The 11,874-nt window shown below is 37.3% G+C and overlaps 1 protein-coding gene across 1 annotated transcript in view; it reads right to left on the bottom strand.

The window, feature by feature from the left end:
- Positions 1-568: 568 nt before the first annotated feature.
- The window catches only part of LOC149788644 (solute carrier organic anion transporter family member 2B1-like), an 80,214-nt gene continuing 68,908 nt past the window's right edge, over positions 569-11,874 (bottom strand). The window contains exons 13-14 of the mRNA XM_089973533.1: positions 1,929-1,993; positions 569-1,506 (exon numbers count right to left, since the gene is read on the bottom strand). Of these exons, the coding sequence (XP_089829659.1) occupies positions 1,244-1,506; positions 1,929-1,993 (328 nt within the window). The 3' untranslated portion in view covers positions 569-1,243. The remainder of the gene's footprint in view (positions 1,507-1,928; positions 1,994-11,874) is intronic.

Here is an 11,874-nt window from a genome sequence, read left to right as displayed (position 1 = left end):
TGTGCGTCTATTTTCGCTATGATGTTTGGTGTTCTATGGCAATAACTGTATGTCTAATTACGTTATGACTGACCGTCTATGGAAATATTGTTTTTTTGCGTTATGATTACCGTATATGGTTACAACGTTGACAAGGCAGATTTTAACAGCACATGTACAATATCCGTTAATGTTCCAATCATGCATACAGTACACAAGATAGTTAGGAAATGTCTTTTTATTACCTCAACAAAAACATATGCAAATACACGTTTTTATTTAGTGTCCTGACTAAACATGTATTGAAAATTGATCTCGATGTATACAAATAATACATGTTCAATAAAATAAAGAGCAATACTACTTCGATCTCAAGGGACGAAATTATGTCCTCGCTATAATAACTTGATGGAAATGCTAGTAGCAGTACACGTGGTGTCTGTGTATATGTCTGACTGCTAGAGTTCCTACTGGATTCTTGCACAATATAGGACTAATTATACAACGGAGGAAACGTATTTCATACAGACAAACCTTTAATAATTACAGAATCAATATGGTGTTATATATCGATAAATCATTTTGGAAATCAGAAATGTGAGTGGTTGCATTGCTAATCTGCAACCAATGGTTTCCAAGTTGGTGGCAATTATATTCTGCGTGCAAAAGCAAACAATCAACAATTATGTATTATTAGAAGAAAAAAACTGGCCAAAGCAAGCATATCTGATGCTGACCGATTTACTAACAAGAAGCAGCAGTTTGCATTAATTGTCCAAATAATTTGCTATTTCATGAATATTTAATCATGATTATTTAGAAAGTGAATTCTAAGCGCAATGAGCCAGATATAAAGACAGATACAACCGCTGGGTCAAGTTAGCAAAGTTTTTCCAAGTTAGTGAACAATGGTCGTTATGATCATTTACATAGCTGTGACGGATCCAGAAGTATCGTGTAGTGGGGTTTGGGGTGGAGGATTTACAAGTAGGCGAGGTGTCTATGTGGCAAAACCCCTGCTGTGGCCACAAAGGTCAAACCCCTGCATGGACACAAAGGTCAAGACCCTGAAAGCTGGTACAGGTAAATCGCTTTCAGCACATTAATTTTATCATGTTACTGAAACGAAATGTTTCGGAAACGTACAAATCGTATGGGGTTCATTTTAGGGATGCTATCTGCTGGGAGGAGAGATGAGGCGCATGCGTTGCACCCACCCACGCCTCATCCTTGGATCTGCCTCTGTGTATTGCTTCTTGAACTTTTAGGCAATTTCCTCATCTTTTGATTTTGGAACATCCATCTCCTTCATATCTTCCGTTCGACCTTTCCTGGCTGATAAAAGCAATGCAATAGCCGTTAGCATTAATCCTATAAGTTTCAATCCGAATTCCATAGAAATCAGCCTCGTTCGCATGGCAAGACTGTCGTAAAGAGAGCACGCACCCTGTCTGCCACACGTTGTTTGCCAGATCAGACATACGCTGTCAAATATTTTTCCGTATACCAAAGGTGCTGGTAGAAAAACTGCAAAAGAAGATAATAAATTCGTATTCACTGGATGCAGTCCAACGGCTAAAGCAGGGACAAATGGAAAAAATCAGAAGTGGAAGGTAAATTTATGTCAATGATAACTTATTTCTTTCCTTACATTGTCCACAACATATTTTATTCGTTGCCTCTCTTTTAGCGCCCGAAATACATATATCCGTAAGTGTTCAATAATATCATGTGTTCTTTTCAATCTGTACATATGTACACATCAATGAACCATAAATGTTACTCTCTCTCTCTGTCTCTCTCTCTGTCTGTCTGTCTGTCTGTCTGTCTCTCTCTCTCTCTCTCTCTCTCTCTCTCTCTCTCTCTCTATATATATATATATATATATATATATATATATACATACATACATACATACATACATACATAAATATGTATATACTTGTTACCTAGGATTGCTAACATGAAAGAGGACAATCCGACGGCAAGCGAACGGTCTTCATCTTTTACAGACCTAGCATGATAAAAAACAAATAAATAGTAAATTAATACACAATTTCGGCATTTTTTAAATAATTTTTTATATAATTATTTCTGAGTCTAAAGCGCTTGCATGATTTTACTCATTACCTTAAAATTTCATAAAGCGTAAATGATATGCATAGCATTCATATAATTATGCTTTTCTGGTGTTCTTCGTAAGAACTTAGTTTTTAACAATATTCCTTTTGTGTTTTAGTATCTTTTTTAGCAATGTCTGCTACACTAAAATCTGTTCATCTTGCATTTCCTGCCGTAAAACAGGTTTTGAAATATACTATGACTTTTGAAACTTAAAATGAACACATTGGTAATGTCACGGTTAAGGCAGAGAAATGTCTTTCATTGGACGAACGAAATTTAAATGCATTCCAGATAAATATGCATCATTTAGATTCACATCAGTCTTTGAATCTATAAATATAAGCACTCCTATAGTGGTTTAGACATGTTAAAGGTACATATAAGTGTTCCCGCTGAGTGGTCTCCAATACTGGCCTTACTATTTACAGATCATTGATTATATATTTACATGTTAATGGCTGTATATGGTTTTTTGTTAGCCATATTCAGGTTCAGTTCGACCACTTCACTAGTAGGGTTTTTATTTATTTGTTTCTTTGTTTATTTGTTTCTTGTCTGTTTTGTTCTTTTTTTTTGCAGACACGTTCGCATATAATGCGGGTAGACTACAGCTGAAATCTGAAAGCGAAGATACTGTTAAAATATTTGTCCAATGTCTTATTTCTTTTATTTTTCACCAGTTGTTTAGCAATGCTGTTTCTTAACGTGTTATTAGATATTTATTTGTTAGCGATAACCTCGTCCCGGGCCACAAGAGCCAACTTCTCACAGAGCAAAACTAGTTCCTGGACACTATAGACAGCTTCTCATAGTGAAAAATCTGTTCCGGGGCACTACATCCAACTTCCCACAGCGATAGACTCGTTCCGGGCTTCTACAGCAAAAAACATTCCCAAAAGAACCCATCTAATGAGATGTTACAATTACGGCCCTGTACAGACAGCAGGTATGCATAGTTTGAGATTTGTTGACAGTTGCGTCACTCATCCGATGGATGGAACAACTATCATCTGACACCTGATATGTACACGAACAGGAAGTTATCAGATTGAACAAATCAATGATAAATGTCAGCGCAGAATAAAATCTATAATCGAAAGAAAAGCGAAAATAGCTATAACAGTTCACGAACCAATATTATCGGCTGCGATTGAAATAAATTCGACAGATTACGTTGTAGATATTTATCAGTCGTCAATCAGATATGTTTTAGGATGGACTGAAATACCACCAGACTATCAAGGACCGCCAGATCCAAAGTTAAATGAATTCCTTAGAGACAAAAAATATGTATAACAACTCCAGAATATCGAGAAACTAATTCGTGGCATTACGTGGGAAGAGGAAGAAGGTCCTAATCCTTAAGACTCTTTTACTACAACTGATGGGAGAAAAGTTCAAAACTTTGGTAGAATGATACCTGATATAAAACAAGAAACCAGGGGTCATTTTATTGATGCTGGTTATTTTCTTAATGAATATCCTAGGTTAATCAAACTTGAACACGTGTATTTAATAATCTAGACAATTTATTTGCCAGAATTATACAATAAGCAGCAGAGGAGGCGAATCCCACAAAATATTTCGCTTAACAGAGCCTTCTATCGAGGACATTTTAGATAGAGATATTATTTTCACAAAATAAACCCTCCATTCAGAAAACATGACAAAATGGGCTTTCTCTGCTGACTTGGAAGAGTTATATCGTGAAAATATCCTACCTATACAATTGTTTCTCGTACAAGGGTCTATCTTGCGAAAACACTCGGGGAGTTTAGCTTCCTCTGCTGCTCTGTAAAAGTCCTGGCAGAGTTTGCTTGTCTAGTTAAAATTTTTATCTAACCCAACTCGATACCGTGTTCGAGGATCATGTAAATTTATTGTTACAAATCCGTGTGGTTTTGCCTGAGCACGACTAAAGAAATTTCTGAATTTATGTATGTCCATGTCGCCGCTGCACCAAGTCTGATGTATATTTCTCAGTGTATGAGTATCAACGCCGCTAAATAGCACAAGAATGTTACAGTTGTCCCTGATCACTTTTGGGATTTGTGTATATCGCTGGGTTACATAAATCACATCAGTGTTTTTATGTCTGCCGCTTGAAAATATCCTTGCGGGGTTTGATTGCTTGTCCAACATCACATCATCGTACACGACTAAATTGTTAATTCTCCCATCAATATCATCAATACTTGGTGCTTCAGTGATATCAGTGATAAATTCAATAACATCATCGCCGTCGTTTAGCGACTTTACGCTTTCATTACAATCTTTTAACACGCTGTAGCATCGCTGATCATCCACAGATGGAGCTATCAAATACAACTTATCCCACGTCATCCACTTCGTTATTAAATTAAGTAACAACTGCGTCTTACCCGACCCAGATGGGCCTATAATAATCATTCGAATTGAGTTTGGTAGCGCTGAGTTATGTTTGATTGGCTCTCGTCGTTTTGTAGCAGAAAAGTCAGTAATCTTCATTAGATATATTATAAAATAATATTGATTTATATTGTGTGAAATGTAGAGCACGTACCCCAACTGCAGACATAACAACCACTACAAAAAAAAATAATCGATCTGCGCTTACAGGCAAGTGTGAACGATGTGGCAGAAGCAAGTTTAAATTTATTCCGAAAAAAAAAGCGAGGCGGTGATATCGCAGCCAAGTTAGGAAAATTACCAGTAACTCCGTGGGCTAAATACCCAGGAGAAAAACATCTTCCTGGATATAATTACCGGGTATTCCACAAACCGCAGTGTCCATACTCGACACAACTTAATTGTATGTCCGGAAGAAACTCACTTCGGGTTGGTCTCCACAAATTTCTTTCTCTGGCAGCGTGGGCGACAACACTCGGAACTGTAAAACAATTAACCAATAACTGCTCGGTGTTTTTAAAATCTTCGATTTTCATATATTTCTCTGCGGGTTTTTTTCATTTGTTGTTGCAATGACTCCGTCCGGTATAATTCACCGTTGGGTTTTACAAATTGATCATACTCGGAATCTTCGGAACTTTTAAACAACCACATCGACACAGGGTCGGTTTTGCTTATTTGTTTGATAGCATCAAATATGTTTCCACGATAATATTTCACAACACGATCCCGCGAAAATATCGTAACTGCGTTAGTCCAAGCATGAGCGTTATGATCAATGATTTTTATTGGAGCCCCGTATCGATTATATTTCGATTTGTTTAACACTTCCTTTGTTATCGTTGTTACGGTTATGGGAAATCTTAATGCTTTTTCTAGCTCTGCAACATCGTTTATTGATGCTCCTGTGTGTTTGACTCGCTCAGCCCACGCTGTTATTTTGGACTGTCTTAACGCAGTCAGACCATTTCCCCGCATCGCATTTTTAAAATGTTCCATTACTCGCTCGGCTACACAATTCAGCGTCATCGACGAAGTCGTGAACGACGAAGTCGTCCTCATCGGGGTGAGTTTATCAATTTTGGGTTTTTTATCGGATAGATTCCATAAATGACTGCGGTCAGAGGATAAGCTCTCGCGTAATATGGTTTATCAATCCCGGTCAGCATTCCTGGTTTAGAGTCTTTACTTAACAGAATGGTCTTTCCGCCAGCAAGGACAGGGTCGAGTTTGTCACGGATGATCCAGGTGTTAGAATCCGCCCGCACAATAAATTTTATTCTGAAAAAATATTTCCGACCGCCTTGATGAAGGTAATCAATAATTGTTCTCGCTCGTGCATCATTCATTGTAGCATCGATGATTTCGGCGTCGCGGATAATTTTAAATGACGACCACACGTGAGATGCGCCATCGTGGCATAATTCTTTTTTGGCATTCCTGATAATATCAAACAGATCAGTCAGGACTCGTCTCCGTGAATCAGGGGTTAGTCTGTCAAGATCGAATCTCCCGGTGCCAAACGCAGACAACCTCGAAAATTCCTCCATATTATATTTAAGACAAATATTTAAATAAGAAATATTATATATATGAATCATTGTAAGTGGCTTGGTACAAAATCATCAACTCGCTGTAATAAATCCTGCAGAGGTGAATTCTGTGGACAACATTCCCAAAGCGTTAGGCGGGGGAGTTTAGGACCAATACCGTGCCTGCGATGTGGCATCGGAGTCAGGGGTAAAACACAGTTATGTGCGGGTTGCGGAGGAAAACGATACCGTGAACTCAAGCGATATTACAATAAAAAATCCAGCGACATATCCTAGCGCGATTATTTAAATAAGTTTTCAGACAAATTATAAATTAGACAAATATAGTATTATATACACGAGCCAAGAATTTGTCCGACATCCAACCATCGAGAATTATGAAGCATCCCGCGAGGGAATAGTCAGACACTGTAGGCGGATAAAACCAGTTGGTGTTGTTGATAATGCTGGTTATCTTAGATTTGCTGTTGGGAAAAAGAGGTATCTTAATCATAGGTTCATACACGAGTGTTTCTTTGGAGAGATCAAAGACGGTCTTGTAATTGATCACATTGATGGACAAAAACTTAATAACTCTCTTCAAAATTTACAAGCCATCACGCAGAGCGAAAATTCTGCACGAGGTGGCATTGGTAAATTTAAGAGCGTTGCAAGGAGAGCTGTCAGATCTTTCAACCTAAGTACGAATGAAGAAAAAATATTTCACTCAATGAACTCAGCTGCCAAGTATTTCGGTATTAACCCCCATTCGGTTCAACGTGTTGCGGAAAATATAACCAAATCTACTCTCTCAAAAACATGTAATCAGAAGATTATTTTTCATTATTGTTAGGTACTTTACTATAATCCTGAAGTTTTGTAATGTAAAACGGAAATAACTCCGTTAGGCATATCTCATGCAATTAGTTCCCTCCCTTTGTGCAATGTCATTATAGGTAAATCGTTTACAGGTAACAGCAGACGGTTTTCTGTGTACAAGGAAGTAAATAACTTCCCCTTATTTCTTAACAGCGCCAAAAATGATTTTATCCCTGACAAAGTCAGGGACAAAGGCGTAATGGTCTATTATCTTTTTTTTCACAGATGAAATCTTTATTTTATCACACCTGTTCGGTTTTATGGTTCACCTGTATTTTCCGCACAATCATATTTAAAGGAGACTAGAAATCAAAATTTTCCTTTTACATATGTAATTATCTACAGATTTTAATTCGACTGCAATGTTTATAAATTAAATATCGTAAGCGGGTAGTGATTATATTGCGTGGAAGATAACACGATTCCGTAAATTGCCGAGTTTTTCCGAGTTTTGATGAGACGACAGATCACGTGGTACCGTGACGCTATACTAGCCAGTCCTCGAATACAAACATAAACATTGGCGAGCAAGGCAGAGAGGAGACCACATTTGGGTTGCACATTCAAAAGTTGAATCTGCAGTCTGATATAATAGTTTATGTACTGTACTGGTAAGTGCTAAAAGAAATTTGTTAGGCACAGGTCCCGGGCTGGTGACTTAAATAAACTAAAAGTCCTGAATGAAATCCCACAAGCCGGGACAGTTCATACCTGTCAACTCTCAAGCCGGGAGAAAAACCTCCCGATTTTGAGGGTATTTCCTCATCTACCTCCCGATCTCGTAATATCTCTCAATTTTGCGCAGCGAAGTCCCGATTATTACATTATGTCTGTCAATTTTCATTTGTCAGAAGAAAAAACCCCAACCCCAAACCATTTATAAATATAACGTATGCAATCCACAGTCTAAACTGCCAGACTGCAGACATATTAGCGATATGACTGAAAAATTGTTAAAGCGACGTTAAAAATTCAAATCACACGCACACACGTCTAAATCCGGCACTGGACGAAATAATTAATATACAACAGTTTTTTTCTTCTTTTTTTCTTCTTCAGATAATAGAACGTGAAGATTAAACATTATTCAAGTAAATTTCAGATATTTTTAAACAACTACAACAGTACTAACGTAAAAAAAAATATAAATGAATAAAATTGTCACCAATTAGCTTAAATGAATGATCACTTTGAAATTTTCTCTGCAAAGAAAATCGCATCTCCATTTCCGCCAAAGAAACTCGGCCAGTTAACACCTGACATTCCTCTACCGTATATGAACAGTTTAATTACCATGATTAAATTACAAGGAATAAAACAAAATATACCATGCAGTATATGTGGCTCTAAAGAACTAATTCTGAATAAATATTTTATTCAGCAAACAGTGTTACATGCATTAAGACTTAAACCTAAGGAAATAAGGTGGGGCATAAAACTTGAGAAAAACAGTTGCTACATGTATGGTAACTTGTGACTGCAGATTTGAACTGTTAAAATGAAGTCCATGACATCGTAAGTAACAACAAAATAGGCATCGTTTATTTGGTAATCAATTGCTGGTGCTTACACATACACACACTGTCGAACATGGTTTCTTTGAATTATGTCCGAAGGGCAGTCCTTTTCACAAGATCAATGCAAGGATAAGGATTATGTTCATTAGTCACACCGGCTTTATTGTTTGCGTCCTTAAATCAAAACTTTAGCTATTTTGCAATTTAGCCAGAACTGACCAGAATATGCAAAAGGGGCTTGTCGTGGGAGAATAATAAGGCGTATCACGGGGAGAAAAGGCACGTCAAATGGGCGGTCGCACATTGGGGCAAGGGGGGGGGGTCAATAGCCCCCCCCCCCCGTTCTATTGTCAGACAGTTAATGTGAAACTTTGACCTCTTTATATAGTCTTATATCAGTTCCAATTATTACAGATTACCGTTTATGCATACTACATGTATACAATGCATTTTTTTAATTAAATTTTTAATTTTTATAAGATTACTGAAAATTGTGTTTTCTCGAAACACGACAGGTTTAGAATCTTATTTTTAGCAAAGCTTCCATTTGATTAAAATCAAATCTAAATTTCACCTAGGACAGTGGTGATTTGATTTAGATTGTGCCGTGTTAAGGCATGTATGTCAACATCTTGAAAATACATTTACTCATTTCACCAGCGCGATCAAAAGTTTTCTCAGGCAAACAATTTTTGTTTCGACAAGCCTGACGGGCACCTCACTTTGAATACAGGATGGGCCGGAACTAAAACCAGAAGGGGCCCAGGGTGTCGGGCTATCAGATTTGTTTTTAGCACTGCTGGTGTAGATAAAAGATATGTGGATTGATTGTTGCATTTTGTGGTCACTTACTCGTCCTTCTGCCTATTTTCGTAACTCACACGTTTAACACTTTTCCCAGGATTTAAAATGTCCAAAGGTATTTCTGGAACAGCGCCAACTTTTAGTCTAGGCCTAGCATTTGCGTATCTTTGAGCTGCCATTTTTTCATGATCCCTCTCGTAACATTCCTTTGAGAAATGTAACGAGCACATAGTGCTGTATGGTGTTGCTTTGAAATTAACTCGTTTGTAATAATGTACCCATTCTTTCATTATGCCTTTATCTTTCGGAAAAGAAATTTTTTTTATGTCCACAGGCTTTTCTTAATGTTCTATTACACCCGTAAGTAACGCAAAACGGTATTGTCTTTTACTCTGGCAACACCCACTTGGGCTGCTGGAGTCGCTACTATGACGTCACATCCCGAAAGTAACCGAATAGGCGCGGAAATTTTGCATACGAGGTCACGGAAATTCAGCTCCTAGAAGATAGGCCAATATTTAAATATTGGCATTACGATCGCAGATGATACTTCAGAATAAGGTTTTCTGCTATAGTACTTTTATTATTATTCTATATTTCCATTGGTTTCTGGTCTCCTTTAAGAAAAAACATTTTAAACAAATCATGCCTGAGCTATTTTTGAACTTCCAAGTATCAGTCGGTTTATATACGATACGATCCTATTAGAAGACGGAGTCTTCGAAGTTCAACAGCAGTCAATACCATCTCGTCATATCCGCTCATGGCGGATGCTTTTTGCGTCCATCCAGGGGTTGATTTTGAGGGGATGGTATTGTCCCGCTGTTGAGTGTAGAAAATGACTCCGTTAGGATAAGTACTGTAAATACTATATGCTGTGCTGTCCTACTGCAAATACTATATGTTGTACTGTCCTACTGTAAGCTTGCTAAAATGCGGTGGCAATTTAGAAGCTTTACAGATGTAAATACTATATGTTGTGCTGTCCTACTGTAAGCTTGCTAAAATGCGGTGGCAATTTAGAAGCTTTACAGATGTAAATACTATATGTTGTGTGTTATCCCTGTATGAACCCGCTAGCATATCATCAGGTAGGGGTTCACATGGGGAATGTCTCGTCGCTCGCAAACACTCCCTCTGGGCCTTCTAGACTGTTATTTGACAGGTTAGGGGCTCACATGGGGGTCTTGTTTCCGCTCCTGAGTTTGGTAGCCTATCATATGATAAGATAGAGACTCAAGGAGATGTGGTGTCTATTTTTTTCTTTTAAATATATAAAAATATATATAAATATGAATTACGAAAATATTAATAATGTGATTGCTCCTATTAAATAATTAGAAAAACAAGGATTTAACTTATCACTAAATTCTGAAACAATCATGTCTGATTTTGAATCTTTACATGAAGCTAAATGCGCAGGGCGTTATATTCTTCCTGCTCAGTATCGGTTTATGAAAAGAATTCAAAATAATTTGTATAAATCGCTGGCTACCGTAGAAGAAGCACAAATAAATGAATTTTTTTCATTGTCTCGTGCAATTGAAAAGATCAGGCTGGCACTGGCGGCCAAGTATGAAATGAAAAAGATAATAAATACCCGGGTAAGGAAGTTAAAGGATTGTATGTCCGCTGACGAAGTCAAGGACAGCGTCAACGATGAAATCAAGGACGAAGTCAATGACGAAATCAAGGAAGTAAATACCTCACCTTGATGAAATGAAGCATCAAGGAAGTAAATACCTCACGCTGATTTACTTAGAAGTCAAGTACTTGGAAGGGAAATTAAAAGTAAAAAAAACGGTATATTTTTTTTTACTTGCATCAGCCTTGATTTCATCAAGGAGATAGTATTTCCCTTAATCGGTTGGGTTCAATGCAGGAGTGTGCATAATTGAGAATTTGATCTCTGTCGCATACAATTGAAATAATATGCTCGCGTCTGAGATTATCCAACTGTTGCTGTGTTAGTAAGAAATCTTCGTCTCCGTATTCATCAATAAGCAATTTAACGTTAATTTCTTCTTGTGTAAATGCAGCCTTGACTGCTTGCTCGAGCGCTTGTTTGTCATACACAAAAACATCTACGTGGTGGTACATATAAATCTAATCTAAGATCTAAATACGCGTATATATTCGAGGATTTGATGTATACCGCAATGCGCAATCACAATATGATCTTTTTCTAATGCTTGTAGTTGCGTGTCAGTCAGTATAAAATCGTCATTCCCGTATATATCAATGATTATTTTTTCCGGGGTAACATTTCCGGTTCTGACAGCGCTATCAAGAAGTTCTTTATTATGTATGAAACATTTCACGCGGTGATACATTATATAATACCCGATGAATAATTGTGGAAATCTCCTGCGATTTATTTGTGACAAGTCATGTTATAATTTATTGAAATATTTTTTATGTTGACGGTGACATTACTGCTATCATCATCAGTGCTATCATCATCGTCAGTTACATCAGTGACATCATCATCAGTGACATCATCATCAGTGACATCAGTGCTATCATCATCACATTTTTTCTTCAGTGACATTATTATAATATAATATTATTAATTGAAAAGGCTTGGAAATCCCTAGGATTTCACACTGATTGAAAGTCCTTAGGACTTGGAAATCCTCAGGATTTCACCA

The sequence above is a fragment of the Sinohyriopsis cumingii genome, chromosome 11, assembly GCF_028554795.1.
Source record: "Sinohyriopsis cumingii isolate HCF-2022 chromosome 11, ASM2855479v2, whole genome shotgun sequence".
Lineage (NCBI taxonomy): Eukaryota > Metazoa > Mollusca > Bivalvia > Unionida > Unionidae > Sinohyriopsis > Sinohyriopsis cumingii.
Note: the sequence above shows the minus strand (reverse complement) of the source record. Positions and strands in the feature narration are given on the sequence as shown.